This window comes from Aulonocara sp. 'chitande type north' Nkhata Bay, linkage group LG3 (assembly GCF_057382095.1).
Source record: "Aulonocara sp. 'chitande type north' Nkhata Bay isolate Kocher_YH1m ecotype deep benthic linkage group LG3, A_spYH_male_GT1.1, whole genome shotgun sequence".
Lineage (NCBI taxonomy): Eukaryota > Metazoa > Chordata > Actinopteri > Cichliformes > Cichlidae > Aulonocara > Aulonocara sp. 'chitande type north' Nkhata Bay.
Window position 1 is genome coordinate 68,356,957 of NC_141346.1, and position 24,030 is coordinate 68,380,986.

Sequence of the window (24,030 nt, forward strand, 5' to 3'; positions counted from 1 at the left end):
CTCTGCAGGTCCCGCCCCTCGTGCTGCTTCTTTTGTTCAAACTGACCAAAGAAAAGAATCCCGTCCTGGCTCACGCTGTTCTCACAAGCCTGCCAAACCTCGGCACTCATAAGGTACGCAGCACGACTAAGAAGAACCTGTACTGACTGTGAGCGTCTGGAGACGGGGCTGGAACATCAGCAGCACCTTTCTACTTCATCTGAGCGCTCACAGTGTGTTTTAGTCCATCATACACACATGTGAGCTTTTATCTGTGGGGTCATCCAGGTCATGTAGTCTGAGGAGCTTCTCTTCATCCAGGAGGCTCCTAGAGTTTAAAAACCAGGGACCCACGTCTCCCAAATACCAGCCTGTGAGCACAATCCACCAATAGCAGCGATAGATGTTAGTTTAGTTTTTTGGGTGATTTAAGTTGCAAAGCCGTCATTTCAGTCTGCCAGGAGCTGCTCAGTTCAGAGCAACATGAGATTTTTGGTTGCCAGTAATTTGCTAATAGAACAGCCCCAGCTTTGTAATGAAATCATATAAACAGAGGTTACATGATCCAAAGGCTCCAATCTGGGACTGGAAGTACAATACAGTGGTTTGCAAAAGTATTCGGCCACCTTGAACTTTCCCACATTTTGTCACATTTCAGCCACAAACATGAATCAATTTTATTGGAATTCCAGGTGAAAGACCAACACAAAGTGGTGCACACGTGAGAAGTGGAACGAAAATCATACATGATTCCAAACATTTGTTACAAATCAATAACTGCAAAGTGGGGTGTGTGTTCAGCCCCCTTTGGTCTGAGTGCAGTCAGTTGCCCATAGACGTTGCCTGATGAGTGCAAATGATTAAACAGAGTGCACCTGTGTGTAATCTAATGTCAGTACAAATACAGCTGCTCTGTGACGGCTTCAGAGGTTGTCTAAGAGAATATTGGGAGCAACAACACCATGAAGTCCAAAGAACACAGCAGACAGGTCAGGGATAAAGTTACTGAGAAATTTAAAGCAGGCTTAGGCTACAAAAAGGTTTCCCAAGCCTCGAACATCCCACGGAGCACTGTTCAAGTGATCATTCAGAAATGGAAGGAGTATGGCACAACTGTAAACCTACCAAGACAAGGCCGTCCACCTAAACTCAGGCCGAACAAGGAGAGCGCTGATCAGAAATGCAGCCAAGAGGCCCATGGTGACTCTGGACGAGCTGCAGAGATCCACAGCTCAGGTGGGGAATCTGTCCATAGGACAACTATTAGTCGTGCACTGCTGTCAGGGACCAAGCAGTAAAGCATAAAGGACACAGGTGGTTTTAATTCAAAAAAGGGGTTTTATTGACCCAAAAATATGAAAATATATTTAACAAAGCCAAAACTTAAACAGGCAGACCAATAAAAGAGGTCAACTCAATAGACTAAACTCAAGATAATAATTAACAAAACCTCAAACAACCATATGACAAACTGACCTGCTGAAATGACACACAGGTAGTGATGGTCCGCTTGAAGCTGAAGCTCCGGTGCGTGTGTCAGAAAGATCAATGCGCTGCTTCAGAAGCACTGTGTCGAAGCTTGATTCGTTTGGCCAGAGTCACGTGATCGGGGACGTCCGAGCTTCATTTAGAACCTAACTGCTTCGGTATCTGATTCAATGGTTTATAAGGAAGCGAATCATTCGCGGGATTTGTGGAGTGTTTTGATGGTGACAGATAGCGAACCACTGATCATTCCACTGAGAGATTTGGAGCCAGCGAGGAATAGAGGAGGTTCTGTTGTGTGGGAGAATTTTGAGTGGATTTTGGTCAATCGGGTGGGTTTTCCAGCTTTGTGTTCTGGCTGTTTGCTTTTGTTTTGTGCGTGTTTATTATATCTGAAAATGGGGAAAAAGGTAAAATGTCAAAAATCTGCTTCCATAATATAAATATCATTAAATAACTTTAGAAAAACTTCCACTTGACTCTTTACATGTAATGTTGTAAAAATATATATTTTATTGTTTAATTAATCTGAAAATGTTAGTCTGCCAAATGTGCAGCAATTGAATTTCTTTATTCTCTTTAGCTGATAGTTTGTGGGGCCCAGGTAGACTGTATAACTGCATCTCTACCAGTTTCTCTGCACTCCAGCCTCCTCTGTGCCATGTGAAGGGATTTTCCTTAAGGCAGGAGAAATTATCTCCACGAAAAGGAACAGGTTCGGCCATCGCACACTAGAACAAATTCTCTTTTTAAATAAAAATGAAAAAGGGTTACCATAAATGCATCATGTTTGTAATTTGCAATTTCATAAGCATTTTCCCTTTCCATTTCACAATCAATTCTACCCCCAGGTCAAAAATATGTCTGGGAAAATTTCCCTGATATAATATTATTTATAAATACACCTGTCTAGCTGTTAATTGCATAAGTGCATGGAGGCAGGACCTCACAGCAGAAGCATACTCCATAATGTGTTGTACATTATTATATGTGTATATTATATGTAACGTGGTATTTTTCAATTATTGTATTTACCAACATCAAGAAGTCACAAGCAAAGAAAGACCACACCATGGTGCATGTTTAAACAAGGAGAGTTTACTGGTCAAAACTATTTATTAAACAAATAAAACACATTTTTAAACCACCAAAAAAAATACACGTTCAAAGCAACACAGCGGCGGCCCAATATCAGACAGAACTCCACTCTGTAGAGAGAGCAGTCATTATGAAGCGGTTGGTTTTATTTTGTGGATTCAAGCTGCTCTTTGTATTTTTGGCCACCAGATGTCACCAGAGAGGACGTGTGTTGAAAAGCTTCGAGTAATGAACCGTTTTTCAATACAAGCTTCAGAAAGCTTCATTTGGTAGTGATGGCCCGCTTGAAGCTGGCGCTCCGGAGCGTGTGTCGAAAAAAACAACACACTGGTTCAGAAGCACTGTATCGAGGCCTGCTTCGTTTGGCAAAAGTCACGTGACCAGTGACGTCCGAAGCTTCATTACGCACGTAACTGCTTCGGTACCTGATTCAAACGGATATAAGGAAGTGAATCATCCACGGGATTTTGAGTTGATTTTGCTCAATTCATTTTATCTGCCGAAGTGAAACACCTGAAATGTCCAAAATCATGTTTTCATAATGTAAATATCATTACAGCATATGACTTTAGGAACACTTCCATGTGAATTAAAGCTGATGAAGACTACAACAATGTATTTGACACTATACGTACATTACATTGCTACAGTTTAGAAAATCATTTTGTTTATTGTTTTTAGGTGATAGTCTGCAGGACCCAGGAATACCTGCATATCTACCAGCTTGCAGTGTAGTTCCTGCACTCCACAGCCTCTTCTGTTCCATGCAAGTGGATTTTCTCCAGGGCAGGAGAAACTATTTCTAAGAAAAGAAACAGACTCAGCCAGCGCACAGTAACACTAATCCTCTTTTTAAATGTAAATAACAAAAGGGCTACCTTACATAGATCATTATGCCTGAAACGCCAGCATCTCAGGTTAAACCTCACAACATGTCGTCAAACACCATGCAGCTAAAACAGTACCTGGGAGCAGGGCCCTGTTTCAGGAAGCCGGTTTAGAAAACTCAGAGTGAAAAACGATACTCAGGGTTGAGTAACCCCGAACTGTCCAACTCGGAATATTCGGTTTCAGAAAGGCTGATAACAAGTAGTTCAGTCAACGCGGAGTTGCTTTAACCCCAAGTTAAGCGCGCGGACGAGGATACATAAAGCCCTGATTAGTGGAGCACAGATTAAGCGAGTCACCATGGAGACGGAGGGAAAGAAGGCGTGGTCAATGTATTTTACAGCGCTTGAGGCCGAAATTCTGATGGCAGCATATGCCGATAACATGCAAATTTTGCAGAAAAAAAGTAACACAGCCTCAGCTGCAAAAAAAAGGGAGCATGCATGGCAAAACATAGCCGACAGAGTCAATGCGTGAGTGTTAATTTAAACATTGATCTAGGGATTTCCACCCATTTAACACGTTATTTTATCATGTTATTTTATTTGTTATTTTATACATTTTATTTTGTGATGTGATGTGAGCACAGGTGCAACCCAACAGGCCCCAAACGTTCCTGGCAGCAAGTAAAAATGAAATATAAAAATATAGTCCAAACAGGTAAGGTGTAATTGTATTATGAGCCATAGTGCTTGGTCTGTTTGTCCGATGTAAATCAATTGCAGTTAGAGGCTACATTAATTTTCTTTCTGTAAGCACTTATTGAAATTATCTGAGCACATTACAAGTACATATTTGCTTACTCTGTATGCTCAAATGTGACCCCGTTATAGCCAACAGAAAAAAAGCGGAGGCCCGAAAAACAGGTGGGGGTCCTCCACCACCACCACTCACAGAGGCTGAGCAGTTGGCCCTCAGCCAAAACAGTGGGCGCCCTGTGGCCGAAGGCATCTCTGCGGGGACATCCTCTGAGTCAATAACCCCGCAAGACACAAGTGCCTACATAAGGGGTAAATTCAAAATAATACATGATGTGCATACATCCTTTCTTCACAGTCACCTTTGCAGTGCTACTCATTCATTTGATAAACTCTTTACCATAATGGATTATTTTGTAGTGAAGTTATTTTCCGACTGATTTTGCCTTCCCTCAGTCTTGGTTGTCTTTGAGAGCATAATGACAATGAAGTGTAAGGTGATTGGTATGTTTGTTAATTGCCATTTGGTCCCTTGTAAGTTATAAGTGACCTGTATAAACCTCATATTCTATCAGTTGATGGTGATGGTGTACTGCATCTGGTGCAGCCTCCTGTTGAGCCAGACCAACATGCAGTTGTGAGTAATACTCCACAGATTATATGAGTTTACAGTAGAACAGCAATGTTGTTTATTTCTTTACTACAGGAAAATAATGAAGAAACATTGACAGCTGTTACAGAGGAGGAAGCAACAGAGACACTTTATGAGGTTTACATCTTTTAATACTTTGTGTACAGGAAACACAGGCGACCAATAAAGCCAGTTGAACAGAAAATCTGTTTATTCTTCTTTCAACATGTTGAGGTGATGGGTCAAAAGAAATGATTGTGACATATGGTGTCTCTGACTGCTCTTCCATCTTGTATGTCCGTGGGAGGGTCAGGATGTTCATGGTTTGGATCACTGCTGATGTTTGGTTCAGAAGGACAGTGTTCTCCTCTAATTGTGGCAATGTTGTGAAGAATCACACATGCCACAATAATGTCACATGCCCTTTCTGGGGTGACCCTGAGTCTTTGCAGGCACTGGAACCGGGCCTTAAGCATTCCGATAGTCATTTCAATTCTGGCTCTTGTCCTGCAATGAGCCAGATTATATCGCTGCTGTGGGCCCGGTTCAGGGTCAGAGTAAGGGGTAAGCAAATAGGGTAAACATGGATACCCCTATCACCAAGCAAGTAGCCAGTGAACTCTCCTAAGACAGAAGGATACACTTCAGTTCAAATGTCCCTGAAGCAATTGGTCTTTATATATTTTAAAGTATTCTCAACTCACCATGTCCAAATTTTGTGTACATTCACAGAATATTTGTGAGTCATGGACAGAGCCTGGCCACTTGGCTTCCACATTTGTGATAATGTTGGCAGCATCATATATGATCTTCACAGTGCAGAGAACACAAATTAGCATCCATTACTATAATGAAATGATTTGTTAGTTTGAAATGCTACAGGGAACTATGTACCTGTACATTAATGCTGTGGAAAGACTTCCTGTTCACATAGTCTCCTTCATTTACTGAAGGAGCAATGATTGGAATGTGAGTGCATCTATACAGCCAATCACGCCTGGGAACCCTGAAAATAAATGTAAAATTTAAGTAGTAGTTCAAGTATCACCACATCATAAATTAAGTTTTGGTCATCCTGATACCTGCAATTTTGTGGCATCCCTCTTTGATGAATCTTGTGGGTCTATGACCGGGGAACACCACAAACGGGTACAGGAGACGTTTCAGTGCAACTGTAACATTCCTGACTGCCCGACAGACGGTAGCCTTGGAAACGTGCTCAGCGTCACCAATATTATACAGAAAGCTCCCGTTTGCAAAAAACCAAAGTGCAATACAAATAATATGTACAGAACTGAGAGCATGTCCGCGATGTGTCACATGAGCAATATATGGCCTGAGGATGTTATTCAAATAACTTATAGATTGTGCTGAGAAACGGTAACGTTCGCACAGAAAATCATCAGGAAATGATAAAATGTCCAAACGCGCTCTGATCACTCTCTCCCGGCGGAGAGCTCTGCGGAGAATTTGGGCTTCACGATCTACTGGCTCTTCAAGGAAGGAGCACGCCATGTCCGACACTTCCTACTGTCAGGTTTCCGACAAAGGGGCGGAGACAGTCAGGGTTAGTTGTAGTAAACCTGCTAGGGGGCAGGTTAGCTTCACGGAGTGTGTCGTCATAGTGACTCACTCAGGCTTCATCTGAACTCGCTTTGTGAAACCGAAAACCCAGAGTTTTCGTTAACTCAGGGTATACTTACTCAGTTTTTCCACTAAACCGGCTTCCTGAAATAGGGCCCAGGTTTACGGATTCTGCATACAAACGTGAACACAGAGCGCGGACCCGACGCGTCAGAATCAGATTTTGGTGTGTCGTCGGGTCTGCGCTGTGTTTGCCTCTTTTTTTCTTCGCTGGCTTCTGCAGCTGCAGGTTTCATAACCCTCTGTTTACATCTCTAATTAAGTCTCACATGTGTCAGCTTTCTTTTAATAGATACGAAATTCCGGATATATACTGATACATGACCAGAATTGTAATATTTCTGACTGAGGCAAAACTTTCCAGATTCCAATCAAATTGAATCGGATCCTGTATCGAATCAAAATGATTCTACAAATCAGTAACGATGCAGCCGTACTCAGTTTCCTAAGCATTTTCCCTTTCCAGTTCACAATCAATCCCACCCCTAGGTCAAAAATATGTATAGGACAATTGGCCTCATCTAATATTTTGTATGAACCTGTCCAGCTGTCCAGTGATTAAATGACAAGTAGATGGAGGCAGGACTTCACAGCAGGGGCATACTCCATAATGTGCTGTGCATTCTCATATGTATATTATATATATTGCTCACTTATTGTATTTACCAACATCAAGGAGTTATGAGCAAATAAAGGCCACCATAGTGCATGTTTAAATAGGGAAAGTTTATTGATCAAAATGTATTACGCAAATACGCATTACATTTTTTCAGCCCCCCAATCGAGAAAACAAAACCAATTACATGTTCAAAGCAACGGAACGGTGGCCCAATATCAGAGAGAACTCCACTCTTGAGTGAGCAGTGATAATTGAGCAGTCCGTTTTATTTTGCAGATTCAAGCTGCTCTTCAAAATTTTCACCACCAGATGTCACCGGAGAGGACTGTGTTGAAAAGCTTCGAGTAATGAACCGTTTTTCAATACAAGCTTCAGTGCTTCGGAAAGCTTCATTTGGCCATCACTATCATTTGGCCATCACTACACACAGGGGAACTTAAATACTGGTTTAGCTAAACCAAATGACACACACGGGGGAAACAAGATGGCTGCCATATAACCAACTAATACAAAACATTTAAACAATCATGAAACACCCCCCAGGCAATGAAGCATGTGGTGCAATCCAATTAGGCTGTCAGTGGTACTTCAGGTCTCCTTCAGGTCTCCCAGCCCTTTGCCAGACAGGAGGAGAAGCCAACCCCCAGGTAACTCAAACAAAGAAAAGATGTATTAATATAACATAAAACGGAACTTTGACCTTGCAAGGTTAATATGTGTGCACGCCATCACGGGTGGTGAGGTGTGGCGCTTACCATGTGTGGCATGCCATCACAACTGCACAAAGTTGTGCTTTATGGAAGAGTGGAAAGAAGAAAGCCATTGTTAACAGAAAACCATAAGAAGTCCCGTTTGCAGTTTGCCACAAGCCATGTGGGGGACACAGCAAACATGTGGAAGAAGCTGCTCTGGTCAGATGAGACCAAAATGCAAAATGCTCTGTGTGGAAAACTAACACTGCACATCACTCTGAACACACCATCCCCACTGTCAAATATGGTGGTGGCAGCATCATGCTCTGGGGGTGCTTCTCTTCAGCAGGGACAGGGAAGCTGGTCAGAGTTGATGGGAAGATGGATGGAGCCAAATACAGGGCGATCTTGGAAGAAAACCTCTTGGAGTCTGCAAAAGACTTGAGACTGGGGCGTAGGTTCACCTTCCAGCAGGACAACGACCCTAAACATAAAGCCAGGGCAACAATGGAGTGGTTTAAAACAAAACATATCCATGTGTTAGAATGGCCCAGTCAAAGTCCAGATCTAAATCCAATCGAGAATCTGTGGCAAGATCTGAAAACTGCTGTTCACAAACTCTGTCCATCTAATCTGACTGAGCTGGAGCTGTTTCAAAGAAGAATGGGCAAAGATTTCAGTCTGTAGATGTGCAAAGCTGGTAGAGACAGACCCTAAAAGACTGGCAGCTGGAACTGCAGCAAAAGGTGGTTCTACAAAGTATCGACTCAGGGGGGTGAATAATTACACACACCCCACTTTGCAGTTATTGATTTGCAAAAAATGTTTGGAATCATGTCTGATTTTCGTTCCACTTCTCACGTGTGCACCACTTTGTGTTGGTCTTTCACCTGGAATTCCAATGAAACTGATTCATGTTTGTGGCTGTAATGTGACAAAATGTGTGCAAGTTCAAGGGGGCCGAATACTTTTTCAACCCACTGTATTTTACCTACACATACATTCTTATATTTAGACAACACCTGAGGGATAAAACAAACTGTAAATGTCTCCAGCTGGTGTTAACAGCACCACTAACACATCTGTGCTGATGGGGTGTGTGTATCTGTGATCTACAGCTCATGTCTGTCACATCAAATGCAGCTGAGTTTATGTAGCTCCATAAAGCACAGCTGATCGTCCTGCGCTGTCTGTGGTCCTGAAATGAACCTAATAAACAAAGATGTGTTTTTGAGGTTTATCAGTGTAAAAGCAGAGATCAGACTGATGTCCATCAAATCTCTGTGACGCCATCTCTGTGCACAAATGAATGGCACAATATCAAGAGCAACAAATCAAACACTGCATTAAACAAACTGTGCTAAATATTAGCACCATTAGCAGGACACTGTGTGTGGATAATGTTGGTAAATCAGTTTGTGCACATAACTGAAATGTTCCCCTCTCGATGTTTAGCACTTTGACAAAGGAGCAAAGAGAAATTCCCACGTCTTCCACACAGTTTTCTCTGTGTGAACACAGACAGTGTTTCTTGTACCCAGTTTGTAGGAGCTGGGATTGGACTCCACCACAGCAGCCTCTGTGTGGGATAGATGCAGTGCTCTGTAGTATAAAGCACTCTGTCAGTGAGCTGGACTCTCCAAACCAGCAGTCATCGTCTAACATCTGCCTTCTTCAGCTGTAACCGTGTGTTTCTCTTGTAAACTTGGCTCTGATCATATGTGCTGTAATATTCCAGCTGTGCTTCCCGATCGTGCTGCACAGTCTGCACATGCTGGCCGGCTCCCCCAAGCTGAGAGCAGTGGGACTGCGCCTCATGACCGCTCTGTGGAAAAAACAGGTTTGCAATAATAACGCATTACTATAAATGTCATATTCATGTGTTCAAAGCTTCTGTTTGTCTTTGATTGTGTGCTGCTTTGGTCATGTCTGTAAGGACCGGGTCTACCCAGAGCTGCAGCGTCTAATGAGCCAGCAGGACAGCAGGGTGGTGCTGGGGAGGGACGCCCAGTGGGAGCAGATCCTGGCCAGGGCCGCCTGTGTCAGGGACATCTGCAGAGAGAGGTGGGTCCTCCCATACTTACAGAAACAGTGGGCACTTCCTACATTCACTGGTTCATTCATTCAGTGGACTTTGCATGCACAGTGCAGACAGTGTGAGCTTCCAACACCAGGATTCTTCATCTTCCCTTCTAATGAGTAATAATCACTGACTGGACTCTTCATAGATGTTTCTGCTCAGCAAGCTGATGAAAGTTCAGAAACATAGAAATATTTGTTTTTTCAGTCACATCACATCAACTTTGCTTGTTAAGATAAATGAATGCACTTTGTAGCTTTGCAGTGAATGAAGCCTCAGCTCAACGCTCCACTGAGTCCCTGTTTCTCCAAAAATCAGCAGGAGTCCAGTTTTAAATATTTCCGTACAAATGTCCAGAGCAGCTACACGTGCCTGAATCCAGAAGGATCAAAGTCTTACAAAGTTCAGTTCAAACAGAGAGACTGAGAGGCAGCTAACTTCCTGTCTCTGCCAGACTATCAAAATAAAAGCATACATTTGAAGCAAAAGAAATCAAACTATGTCAGTCTGTAAGCACTGCTTCCCATATAATACAACTCTAAGCAAGTGAGCCATAACTTTATAGTTTTAACCTTTAACCCAAAAACTATGTTGATCATATAAACTCCACAAACTGCATCCAGGCTCCTGCACACGTCCTTTACATGTTAGCTGTTAGCTAATGCTTGTCAGTTTTTGTGAACTGGCCTTTATGTGTGTTGATGAAATAAAACGATGATTTTATTTGATTATTTCCTTTGTTCTAACCAGCTGGTGCACACTGTCCATCCTCCCGGGGCCTGTTACGCCTGCTAACATGTACATGCAGCTTTTTAGCAGCATTAGTGAAAACCTGGGAAACCCTCTGGATGGATGCTACAGTACAAATTTAGCAAATCATTGAGCTGTTTTGTTGTTTTCACAAATGCTTACGTTTGCTTTTATTGTAAAACATTTGCAGCCATAAGAGTTTGCAATGATAAGAAGCTGTGTTTGGCATTTACTTACTTACACGTGTCCTGGCACTTTTAATGCTTTTTTCTTAAATAAAAATGGTAACAAAATTAGAAGAAACACATTTCCCACTTTGTTCACGCTGATGTGTGTGTTAACCAGGCCTTACCAGCATGCAGGGGACATGGTGGCTAAACCTCCTTAGGAAACTCAACTCCTTTGGAGTCAGCACACCCATCATGATGACTTTTTACTACACCTTCCTGGAAAGCATCATGACCTTCTCCATCACCTGCTGGTCCCACTCCCTCAGCCTTCATACAGGAACAGACTGCAGCATCAGTGTGCTCTAAAATCATTGGCCTGCCTGTCAGAACTCTGGCAGGTTTTCATCAACAGGCCCTTAGACAGGCAGCCAAAATCATCAGTGACCCCTCTCACATTCTTCACCCTGCATTTCAATGGCTCCCCTCTGGGCGACGCCTCCGCTGCATTTCCTGCAGGACTGAGAGGAGGAGGAGCGCCACCTTTGTCCCCAAAGCAGCTCTGCTTTTTAACTCCAGCTGATAAGAACATTTCCCACAGAAACATAAACTACACTCTTATACCAACACTTTACTCACTTTTAGTCACTTACAGTCAGTGTTGGGAAGGTTACTTTTAAAATGTATTCCATTACAGAATACAGAATACATGCCCCAAAATGTATTCTGTAACGTATTCCGTTACGTTACTCAATGACAGTAACGTATTCTGAATACTTTGGATTACTTAATATATTATCATGCTTTTTACAACAACGTGAATGTACTATTGCTGTGTGATTTATTACTATTACTGTAGGTCCGCGACATGTAGTAAAGGGACCTCTGACTAATACGGCGGGGTCCCTGTCAGCTCGTAGCCGAAAAATAGCTTTACTTTGTTGTGTGGGTCAACTTTTCTTGCGAGAGACAGAGAGAGGCGTTGAAAGGCTGCTCTAACGGAACTTATTGTTTTCGGAGGAAAACAGGAACACGGTGTACAGTCGAGTCTTAATAGCTTACTTACAACTGGGCTCGTCAGGCACTCTTCTTGGCTGCAGTGGTTATTATTATATTTACATGCTTCCAGCTCCCGTTTTTGCTCGATGACTGCTCGTACCTTTCCACTCCCCTTTTTCTCCCTCCTGGCGCTCACAGACACATAACGTGTATGGCAGTCCATTCTCCCAGCAGCACGGACTACACTGCCCATGATGCTACATTCTTTAGAGCTATGCTTGTAGCATTCTGCCTGTTAGCTTAGCACAACAATAACAACAACGAAAAGGCGCTCTCTCACCCAGGAAACACACAGTCGCAGAGAGAGAGAGAGAGCGTCGCCCTGTAACCATGGCAACCGTAACGCTGCCGCCTGGAACGACAGAACGTAGCTGTCAAACAAAACCCAAACAGTCCTGACCCGCGACAAAATGAAACAGGAAAGTACCGCAGTGTAATCCATTTATTTCAACAAAGTAACTGTATTCTGAATACCACCTTTTTAAACGGTAACTGTAACGGAATACAGTTACTCATATTTTGTATTTTAAATACGTAACGGCGGTACATGTATTCCGTTACTCCCCAACACTGCTTACAGTTATTTATTCACCTTCAGTCACTTTAATTTTAAAACTGTGTAATTTTAAAACTGTATATTCTGTGTATTTATTATCTCACTTTTATTGTGCTGATCTTCAACGTCATGCTGCTCTGTTGTATGTTAATTGGCCCTTGGGGATAAATAAAGTCTCTCTGATTCTGGTCTTGTTTTTTTATATATTGGTAGTTTGATAGGTTTCGTATTTGTTTTCTTTTACATCATATTAAAATGTATAAATATATAGATTTAAATATATTTGTGTATTCATGTTGGATTGTGTTTGGTTTTCTTTTATTTATTTCTGCAGTGGTTGTTGTGTATTACTATTTAGATTGTCTTTTTTCCATTATTGTAATTGTGTATAAAGTTTGATTTGAATGAAAGTTACACTCAAATGCTTTCAGTGTTGCTGTGTTGAGTGTTTTCATGTTTAATGTTTGTATGGAAGACACAGAAAGACATTCGGCTAAAGAAATCTGTGCTAGAGTGACTTTAAAAAAATAAATAAACAGAATGTAAATAATGATGTTTAGTGTTTGAGATGGAAGCTGTTTCTACAGGATCCTGATGGACACTCAAAGGTTTATAAAATGTTCTCATTAGTTGTTTACAGCAGAATATCAACCGATGTGAACCAAAACAACAAAAGTGTGTGAGACTACAAATTCTAGAATCAGAACTGCTGATTTCATTACTCTGAACTTTTAAAGGCAGGTTTTGTATCTGAGAGCAGGGACACTTGCTGTGTTCAGTGTGACTCGTCTCTGCAGAAGGTCAGGGCTCTGATAGTTGCAGTTAGCGGGTGACTTACTGGGCAGGTGGATCCTGAGTGTCTGTTGGAGTCAGGGTTCATTATGGTCCTGGTTGCTACTGGAAATAAAGAAACAAAAGGAGGGTGTGATGTTCAGGAAGTACAGACTGTAGCTCAGCAGGTAGAATTACTAACTGGAAGGTTGGAGGTTTGATCCCTGGCTGCTCCAGTCTGCACGCCACGGTATCCTTGGGCAAGATGTGGAACCCCGACTTGCTCTCCGATGCATCCATCATAGTGTCATTGTTAGAAAAAGAAGTGCTTGTGTGAATGAAGCACGCTGTATAAAATGCTGTGACTGCTCATACAGAAAAGCAGCTCATAAGAACTGGTTCATTTTCCAGATAATTCCACTATTAAGACAACAGACATTTGGGAGGCTTTCTCTGAGAGTAACACTGAAAGTCTTGCTGCTCCTCCACAAAATGAACTTCAGATTAAAGACACAGCTCAGCTAAACACAACTCAAACTAATCTACACTATTTTTCTTTATTACGCAGTGTTTTTATAACTATTTCCAGATGTTTCTAAAGATGAAAACAGAATTAAACTCCAGCCTGATGCGTTTCTGAGGTTCCTGACTCTGACCGTCCCTCAAACGCCTCTCTGGGCGTTTCCTTCCGTCGCTTTTACTTTCGCTTTCGTGAATGTTGTGGCGCAGTTGATCGTCTCGAAGTTAAGGTAACGTTAGCAGTCTGTACTGTTTTCCTGGCTGACATCAGCTGTGTGCAGCTTAGTTTCAGCATAAATCTGCTTCGTTTTATGTGAGATCAGAGTCTGGGAACGAGACAGAAACAGTTGATGATCAGCAGCTGAACTCGATGTTACTGTGGATCCACTGACTGATGTCTGTAGGCAGCTTCTCCTGCCTCCATCAGTCTGTGGCTGTATGGGCTCAAATTGTGCTCATAAATATTTTGTACTTGTAAATCAGGATTTGTAGGTGGAAAAATAATTTGTGTGTGGACTTAGCCAAGCAATACGTGTGAAATGTTGAGAAAAGTAGCTCGAAATGTGGAGTTAGTTCTGCCAATCAGTAATCCAGCTACAATGCGCACTCAAACCCGCATCGCAACAAATCGGCGCTTTCGAGAGTACGTTAGCTGATATTAACGCCATGTGATTCAGCTAATAACAGAAGGATTTCATCATTTGTGAAGCCACACAGACAATAATCAGCGACTTGTGCATTTATGACTGGCTGTAATTCTGGTGTCTTAGCTGTAGCATTTGTAGCTGAGGGCTTCAGCTTCCGGGTAACAAGGAAATTACGTCATTCACGTAAATGACTGATTGACAGCACTAACTCTTAATTTTGAGTTAGTTTTTTCAAAATTCCAAGTTAATAAGTCGAAATTACGATAAAATAAGTCGAAATTTCGAGTTCTGGATCCTTCTTTTTTTTAGTGACGCAAACGGGCTTCCAGTGTGTGGATGTTGTTTAACTGCTGACAGAGAGACAGGCTGTCCTAAGAGTCGCTGCCAACACTTCATCTATAAAATGCATTTCTCTGCTCGTTCGCTATAGTCTGCTGTCGTATTTGTATGCAGGTTATTTTCAGTTTAACTGCTGATGTTCATTCGTGTATTGTAGGTGAATGCGTTGATGATTGATCATAAATTAGTAAACTGTCCGTTTTTGCTCAATAATTCCTGTTTCATGTTCAAACCGTCAGACAGAAACTCTGCGTTTGTTTTTATGTTCTTCAGCCTGTTGTTCTTGAGGTAATCTGTGATGCGTTCAATGACCCTCCACATGCTCTGAGGCTCATTTGAAGAGAAACAGAACTTCATCTTTAGAGCATAAGTGGGTTTTTGCCCTCTTTATGCCCGCGGTCAGGCTCTGTTTATTGTAGTATAACACTCATAGGACACAGTGACCCGCTGCACACACACTGCACACACACTGCACACACACTGCACACACACTGCACACACACTGCACACACACTGCACACAATGACAGCTGCAGAGTTTGTGTCTGATGTATTAAGTATGAAACACTGTTGGGCTAAAATCTGGTCAGAATGAATCCAGGTGCAGGTGTGTCAGTTTAGGACCACTGGACTAACATCCAAGTGCTCACAATATAAAGTGTATTCTGTAGTAACATCCTGGTGTTGCAGCAACAGTCCCACATGGAAACGTCAACACTCAAACTCAAAATCTCTTTTTGTCAACAATAAAATGACAGCAGACCAATTTGAACAAAGTTGGTAAAAAGCTTCAGAAATGAGTAAAATATTAAAAAGTGTCTTGATGCTCAATCATCCAGTAAATCCCCAAAAAGTTGATTCTGTTCATCTGGATGTTTTCAGTAGCATGGATCAGTGTGAGGACAGAGAGGAGGGAGTCCCTCCCTCTAAAAGCACTCTGTGTGGGGAACATGAGAGCCAGACCAAAGCTCAGAGGTGAGATGACCATCTCTAACTGTCCATGACTCTTCTCCATGTCACAGCTCAGCACTCACATCACTGCTCCATCATTATTCACACTCATACCTCTGTGTGTGTTGTTTTAAAGCCCAGAGCTGTGGGGCGTACCAGGCTCAGCTGGACATAACCGTGAAACTAATCCAGAGCCTGGACCTGAACCCAGCTGTGTTTCCTTGAAGAGCAACGTGTCGAAGGATATCGGTATAGATTTTAAGAAAAGACTGTTATGTGACAAAGAGTAAGTACATTATTTTTATGAGATTGTTCATCATGTCTTTAATTTAATATTTCCAGTTTTTCCTTCCTGTCTCATGAAGCTGTTACATTTATTGTTTTTCTTTTAGGATCAATAAGAGGCCAGAATCTCCTGGACCTGAACCCAGCTGTGTTTCCTTAAAGAGCAACGTATCGAAGGGTGTTGTTGTAAACTTTAAAGGCTGTTCTTCTGCTGCTGAGAGGTAATGTGTGTCTAGATGTTGTTCCTGACTCTGTATTTTTGAATAAATCCTCATGTTTAATATCAGCTCAGCTCTTTTTCACACATTTCTATGTTGGTATGTGAAGCGGTGTGTGTTGGAGTGTTTCCACAAACACAGCAGTCAGAGTGGAAAGAGTGGATGTTGTAGGAGGTGTTTGTGTAGTGAAGAGGCTGAGTGTCTGTAGGACTCCAGCTGCTCCAGCAGGTGTCTCCTTTGTGCTTTGCTTCAAACACAGTGTAGGGAGGAGCTTCCACTCAGGTGTTTCAGGTGTTGCTGGATGGAGGAGGACAAATAGTTTTTCCCTTCAGTGACACTTCAGCAGCTCAATGTTCTGGGAGATGTTTGTCTTTATGAAGGTTTATGGATTCTTGTTCTTACTTTGGTTAAACTGAGCAATACATTTTCCATCTAACATTTAAAGTAAATTTCCAGGTGAATAAAAGATCTGCAGCTGCAGCCTCTGTGATGTTTCACAGTCTGAAAGTAACAAATTCAACCAGAGTTCAAACAAAGGCTTAATATACGTGTGTGTTTGATATAATGCCAACAAGTACAAACAGGTGTTCTTACAGGTCTTAATCACAGAGGTCTGATAAGTCTGGTGACTTTCACACTCAGCAATTTTGCTGCCTTTTATTTTATATTGGCCTTTTTAAAGCCCTTCAAAGTCTCCCACATTCATACAGAGCTTTTAACACCAAACTCCTTTACAGTCCTTCTCCTCTCACACACGATCACACGACTGATTTGTCTGCAGCAGCTGTGTTACTGCTAGTATTTTATTATGTGTGTAATCTCCTCATATTGTTCCTGTGGTTTAGTTTGACTTCCTTCTGCAAACTCAGCTGCTCTGTTGCTGATACACGTCTCCATGAATATGATTGATCAGATGCTGCCAACACCATGTGTTTCATGTGAGCGCTCAGCTGAAACCCTGGGTTGACTTATCGAGTTAATAACAAGCTTCACGTGACTGTGAATGCTAAAGTGAATCCAGATAAAGGAAAGAGACCCTGCTAATGTTGGACTCACTTCTTAGTGTAGATCCCAGGAGGAAGTTCAACATAGCCATTCTTTGTGCTAGCTCGACCAAACCTGAGACCACAGTGCAGGATAATGATCATCATCTGTCTCTGTCAAGGACATTTAAAATCCACAAATAACAAACATAATTATATTTGATCATTAAAAATATGTTTTCACTGAAAAAAGCATGAGCACACTGGTGGATTACAGAAACATGAAAACTGGTTAACAGTAAAGTTAATTTAGGTGTAAACAAAGTGTCAAACATACTTAAGTAGAAGGACTGATGTTTGTGTTAAAATACCCTCTTAAAGCTGAAATACTGATTCAGCTTCTTTACTCAAGTAAAGGTAAAAGAGTACAGGCTCTGAAATGTACTCACAGTATTAAAGTAAAAACTCCATCTTTGAAGGAAATTTCTGCCAGTTTTTGAGCAAAGTTACCTGAATTTCTACCTCCAACATTAATATGAGAAAATTATCTGAACTTTTATTCTAATAAATTTAATCAGCTTGAACATTTTGTAGCACAAAAGTAGAAAAAACTCAAAGGGAATAAAAAATAGCTCCGTTTGCTGTTGCCTGCATTGTAGATGGGCGGCTTTGCCTCAACACCTAAACAGGAAAATGAGTTTAGTCAAGTATTAAAGTGGGATTGAAGAGGTCAGGAAACCAGAGATCAGGTGTTGTGGTGCAGCATGGTCACAAGAATCATTTAGAAATGGGTCGAAATATTTTCTCTTCTAGATTTTTTGCACACAGTCTGATGTGCTGCTGCTCTGAGGTTTACTGCTCTCTGTGTGCTTAGAAAACTGTGAGGTACAAGTAGATTTGACACAAGTTATAATGGCTGATTTCCATATAACGGTGGAATACAGGGACTTAATCGTTAAGTTAGAAGAAAGTTTGAAGCCTAATCTTGAAAGTAGAGATAGTGTCTGTCTCCTGAATCCAAACTGGAAGCTGGTTCCACAGAAGAGGGGCCTGAAAACTGAAGGCTCTGCCTCCCATTCTACTTTTAAATACTCTAGGAACAACAAGTAGGCCTGCAGAGCGAGAGCGAAGTGCTCTAATAGGGTGATATGGTACTACAAGGTCATTAAGATAAGATGGGGCCTGATTATTTAAGACCTTGTATGTGAGGAGCAGGATTTTGAATTCTGGATTTAACAGGAAGCCAATGAAGGGAAGCCAAAACAGGAGAAATATGCTCTCTCTTTCTAGTCCCTGTCAGGACTCTTGCTGCAGCATTTTGGATCAGCTGAAGGCTTTTCAGGGAGTTTTTAGGACTTCCTGATAATAATGAATTACAGTCGTCCAGCCTGGAAGTAATAAATGCATGAACTAGTTTTTCAGCGTCACTCTGAGACAGGATATTTCTAACTTTAGAGATGTTGCACAAATGGAAGAAAGCAGTCTTACATATTTGTTTAATATGAGCGTTGAAGGACATGTCTTGGTCAAAAATGACTCCAAGGTTCCTCACAGCGTTACTGGAGGCCAAGGTAATGCCATCCAGGGTAAGAATCTGGTTAGATACCATATTTCTAAGGTTTTCAGGGCCGAGTACAATAACCTCAGTTTGATCTGAATTAAGAAGCAGAAAGTTAGCGGCCATCCAGGTCTTTATGTCTTTAAGACATTCCTGCAGTTTAACTAATTGGTGTGTGTCATCTGGCTTCATGGACAGATAGAGCTGGGTGTGCTATGTCTTCTGATGAGGCTGCCTTGGTGATTTTAACATCCATGTCTGCTGTGACTCTAAACTTCTGGTCAAGGACTTTTTAAATATTATTGACTCTCTTAACTTGACCCAGTGGGTTACTGGTCCCACTCATGAAAAAGGTCACACACTAGACTTGGAGCTTTCCCACAGGCTGGATGTGTGCGTCACTGAAATATCTGAGTTGTGCATCTCCGATCATCTTCCTGTGTTGGTCACTGTAACGCTGCGCCGCTCGGTAGATAAGCCATGAGCCTCAGCGTGTAAAAAGCGAGCGCTTAATGCTCTAACAGCGCCGCTTTTTCTGCTGCCTTTATGGACTCTGGAATAATGAACTCCAGCTGTTAAAGTGTTGAGGACCTTTCAGACTTTCTTCATTCTACCTGCACTGATATTTTGGACTCTATTGCTCCGTTCAGGACTCTGTGCACTCAGCATTCATCAGACCTGTGGTTGAATGAACATACGCGCTCCCTTAGGCGTGACTGTAGACGCGCTGACAGGAGATGGAAAAAGGACAGATTGTATGTTTCTCTACAGATTTTAAGGACTTTCTGTCTTTCTGCTCACCAAGAAGCTGTAAAACCTGCAGACACAGTTTGTCTTAAACTTAGTGTCAGTAAACAGTCACAGGCCTCAGGTATTTTTTAATGTCCTCAATCGCTTTCTTCGTTCACGTGATAATGTCAGAGTCATTTCTTCACCAAGTATTTGTGATGATTTTTTAGCATTTTTTAACAACAAGCTTCTATCTATTAGGGCTCTTGTCTCGCCGACTGCTGCCTCAGATCCGAGTCTTTCTCCTGTGTGCTCAGCTGTCTGAGAGCAGTTTGATCCCGTCTCCCTTAATGACTTGACTGCAGTAGTTCGTAACCTAAGATCATCACACTGCCCCTCTGATTGACTCCCCCCAACTACTCTTTCAAGGATTGTCAGGTTGGAGATTGGCCTATAATTAGCTAAGACAGCTGGGTCTAGGGATGCTTTTTAAGTAAAGGTTTAACTACAGCCAGCTAGGGATGGGTACCGTTTAGATTTGAAAACCTGCTAAATCAGAATCAGTTGCTGATGATGGCTTTTTTCTTTTACATTAATCATGTATAGTCTTAACTCAAAGTGAACATAGACTTGATTGAAGTAACTCAGATCAGCCAATTCAAAATGCTAATTCAATCAACTCTGAGTTCATGGCTAGACTCAGTTTGTTGGCCCTGCACCTTAAAACTATTTCCTGTTTGTCTCTCGTGTTTTTTGGATATTGTTTTCACATCTTATGTCACGGCTAGCAGGGCGAGCCATGTTGAATTTAATAAAGGACCCAAGATGCCAACACTGCTGTGAAGTGAGTAAGCTTTATTGAAACGGTGAAGTGCAGTGGAGATGGCCTGTGCAGAAGCTAAGATAACCTCTACTGAAAAACTAAAAAACTAACCTGAAACCTTAAACGGAGACACGGGGAGACAACACAGACGAACCAGCAACAAGCAGGAGAAAACAAAGGGCTCATATACACAAAAGAGCCATCAGGGAATGAGAAAAGGGAGACACAGCAGGATTCATTGGACATAACCAGACAAGGGGAAGCAAAAGTAGACACACTAACGTAGGACATGGCACTGTCAAAATAAAACAGGAAGTGAACACAGAGACACAATACTAACACAGTACAGAGGGAACACAGAAACCAAAACCTCAGAACTAGAAAATCTTAATCAGAATGAAATTGTAACAAAAGACAATAACAATCAAAACAAAACCACTGAGTCCACAGACTCGGGACATACATCGGCTCAAACTGTGGTCATAAATATTTTGTACTTGTAAATCAGACTGTGTAGTTGTGAACTGAGTTTTGTAACATTGTGAAACAAAATATCTGGAAAGTTCATGTTTTTGCGTTCATTGATTTGTGTGTGTAAAAATGTAAAAATGTAATAAATGTAAGAAACATTAGAACTACTTTTGCTGACACAAAGTTTGGCGAGCACTGCAAGTTGTCCCTTTAAACCAGTCACTGATATAAAGAGAGCACCTTGTTCCAGGGCATCTGAGCATGGAGGGAAAGCTTTATGCAGGAGATGGTAAGAGCTGTTGGGACTAAAGAAACTGAGCAGAAAACTACAGACATCTGGAAACTGAGTTGTTAATTCTCAGTGGGATCAGCAGGACTAGCAAAGCTCCACCATGACAGTCATCTGATTGACTGAACCCATCCAAACATCACTTCATGGACCTTTAGCTTGTGTCTGTGTGTGGACAGACATAACATGAGCTAATTATACATTACTCCTCCACAGAGTGGACCAGCAGAGAGCAGAGGTTTCCACTGGTCAGTCTGCACAGCAGCATCAAACACACCTGGACTCTGTGGTTATGGTTTGTAGTACTACGTTTACATTTGTTCTTTTCAGTCACCTCTATGCTGCACTTTGTGGACCAGAGGATTGTCAGTGTGTCCAACATAAGTCAGAGTTTGGGCTCCATGATTTCAGTCAGATTGGGGTGACTGTAGCTCAGGAGGGGAGCAGGTCAGCTACTAGTCAGAAGGTTTGTGAATCAAACCCTGGCTGGCAAATGTACTGGGTAACGTACTAAACCCAAGCTGCCCTCTGATGCATCCATCAGAGTGTGAAAGAAAGTATTTAAGCATAGAACAATGTGCTTGGTTGAATGAGGCATGTTGTATAAATGCTTTGTGTGCACAGAGTATCAAAGAGAGCTATATAAGAACCAGTCCATTTACCACTGGGTAATTCATATAGTTTTCTTTTCCAGCGGCTGGAGGACAACATCACCATGTTTGTGAAGAACGAGCTGAAGAAGATCCAGAAGCTTCTGAGTCCAGATCACCCAGAAACTTTAAAGAGCCAGATGGAGGATGAGGAGATGTTTGAAGGAGAGGATGAAGATGAAAGAAAGAGCTGCAGAGAAGCATTTCTGAAGATCACACTCCACTTCTTGAGGAGACTTAAGCAGCATGAGATGGCTGACCATCTGCAGAGCAGTAAGAGAATTTCTCTAAAGACTGAATATTGATCTTTCCTAATAGCTCAAGAAATGGACCAATAGACATTCATCCTTTCAGGGTACTGAAAGGCTATGATATTTATTATATAATATTTGTTTCTGAATTTCTTACCTTCAGAAATATTTGCTCCACTCTGTAAACGTGAACTTAAAGCCCAACTGAAGAAGAAGTTCCAGTGTGTGTTTGAGGGCATCGCTAAAGCAGGAAGCCCAACCCTCCTGAATCAGATCTACACAGAGCTCTACATCACAGAGGGAGGGACTGCAGAGGTCAATGAGGAACATGAGGTCAGACAGATTGAAACAGCATCCAGGAAACCAGACAGACCAGAAACAACCATCAGACAAGAAGACATCTTTAAAGCCTCACCTGGAAGAGACGAACCAATCAGAACAGTGCTGACAAAGGGAGTGGCTGGCATTGGGAAAACAGTCTTAACACAGAAATACAGCCTGGACTGGGCTGAAGACAAAGCCAACCAGGACATCCAGTTCATATTTCCATTCACTTTCAGAGAGCTGAATGTGCTGAAAGAGGAAAAGTTCAGCTTGGTGGAACTTGTTCATCACTTCTTTAATCAAACTAACGAATCAGGAATCTGCAGGCTTGAAGACTTCCAGGTTGTGTTCATACTTGATGGTCTGGATGAGTGTCGACTTAATTTGGACTTCAAGAAAACTAAAATCCTGACTGAAACCAGAAAGTCCACCTCATTGGATGAGCTGCTGACAAACCTCATCAGAGGGAACCTGCTCCCTTCTGCTCGCCTTTGGATAACAACACGACCTGCAGCAGCCAATCAGATCCCTCCTCAGTGTGTCGACATGGTGACAGAGGTCAGAGGGTTCACTGACCCACAGAAGGAGGAGTACTTCAGGAAGAGATTCAGAGATGAGGAGCAGGCCAGCAGGATCATCTCCCACATCAAGAAAGCTCGAAGCCTCCACATCATGTGCCACATCCCAGTCTTCTGCTGGATCACTGCTACAGTTCTGGAGGATGTGCTGGAAACCAGAGAGGGAGCAGAGCTGCCCAACACCCTGACTGAGATGTACATCCACTTCCTGGTGGTTCAGGCCAAAGTCAAGAGGATCAAATATGATGGAGGAGCTGAGACAGATGCACACTGGAGTCCAGAGAGCAGGAAGATGATTGAGTCTCTGGGAAAACTGGCTTTTGATCAGCTGCAGAAAGGAAACCTGATCTTCTATGAATCAGACCTGACAGAGTGTGGCATCGATATCAGAGCAGCCTCAGTGTACTCAGGAGTGTTCACACAGATCTTTAAAGAGGAGAAACAACTGTACCAGAACAAGGTGTTCTGCTTTGTTCATCTCAGTGTTCAGGAGTTTCTGGCTGCTCTTCATGTCCACCTGACCTTCATCAACTCTGGACTCAATCAGCTGGAAAAACAACAAACAAGCTCTGAGACAGAGAAATACTTCTACCAGTGTGCTGTGGACAAGGCCTTACAGAGCCCCAATGGACACCTGGACTTGTTCCTTCGTTTTCTCTTGGGTCTGAAGACTAATCAAACTCGTTTGCAAGGCCTGATGACACAGACAGGAAGTAGCTCACAGACCAATCAAGAAGCAGTTCAGTACATCAAGGAGAAGCTCAGTGAGAATCTGTCTGCAGAGAAAAGCATCAATCTGTTTCACTGTCTGAATGAACTGAATGATCGTTCTCTAGTGGAGGAGATCCAACAGTCCCTGAGTTCAGGACGTCTCTCCACAGATAAACTGTCTCCTGCTCAGTGGTCAGCTCTGGTCTTCATCTTACTGTCATCAGAAAAAGATCTGGATGTGTTTGACCTGAAGAAATACTCTGCTTCAGAGGAGGCTCTTCTGAGGCTGCTGCCAGTGGTCAAAGTCTCTAAAAAAGCTCTGTAAGTTATAAAGTTTTTATTATTTAATTTATTGTAACTTTATTTATGATGATTTATATCTTTTTTTTTAGGCTGAATGGCTGTAACCTGTCAGAGAGAGCATGTGAAGCTCTGTCCTCCTCTCTTCAACTAGAAGACTGTGAGCTCAGAGCTCTAGATCTGAGTAACAACAACCTCCAGGACTCAGGTTTGTCAACACTGTTTTCTGGACTGAAGACTGGAAACTGGAAACTGGAAACACTCAGGTCAGATACTGTTGTTTGTGAT

General features: G+C 42.2%; 3 protein-coding genes across 5 annotated transcripts in view; all 3 read left to right on the forward strand.

The window, feature by feature from the left end:
* The window catches only part of LOC147336812 (focadhesin-like), a 12,224-nt gene extending 1,223 nt beyond the window's left edge, over window positions 1–11,001 (forward strand). Inside the window, exons 2-5 of the mRNA XM_086285612.1 lie at window positions 9–113; window positions 9,473–9,574; window positions 9,671–9,798; window positions 10,910–11,001. Coding sequence (XP_086141738.1) covers window positions 9–113; window positions 9,473–9,574; window positions 9,671–9,798; window positions 10,910–10,952 — 378 coding nt within the window. The 3' untranslated portion in view covers window positions 10,953–11,001. The remainder of the gene's footprint in view (window positions 1–8; window positions 114–9,472; window positions 9,575–9,670; window positions 9,799–10,909) is intronic.
* The window catches only part of LOC147336810 (NACHT, LRR and PYD domains-containing protein 12-like), a 220,092-nt gene that overhangs the window by 73,177 nt on the left and 122,885 nt on the right, over window positions 1–24,030 (forward strand). The window lies entirely within an intron of this gene.
* The window catches only part of LOC147336813 (protein NLRC3-like), a 46,687-nt gene continuing 36,389 nt past the window's right edge, over window positions 13,733–24,030 (forward strand). The window contains exons 1-6 of one of the 3 annotated variants that reach the window (XM_086285543.1): window positions 15,488–15,596; window positions 15,709–15,858; window positions 15,965–16,078; window positions 21,145–21,223; window positions 21,623–21,851; window positions 21,993–23,767. In XM_086285543.1, coding sequence (XP_086141669.1) covers window positions 15,508–15,596; window positions 15,709–15,858; window positions 15,965–16,078; window positions 21,145–21,223; window positions 21,623–21,851; window positions 21,993–23,767 — 2,436 coding nt within the window. In that variant the 5' untranslated portion in view covers window positions 15,488–15,507. Of the gene's footprint in view, window positions 15,597–15,708; window positions 15,859–15,964; window positions 16,079–21,144; window positions 21,224–21,410; window positions 21,852–21,992; window positions 23,768–23,834; window positions 24,009–24,030 lie in introns of those variants that run through there. The other 2 variants (XM_086285542.1, XM_086285541.1) reach the window with 2 other exon arrangements.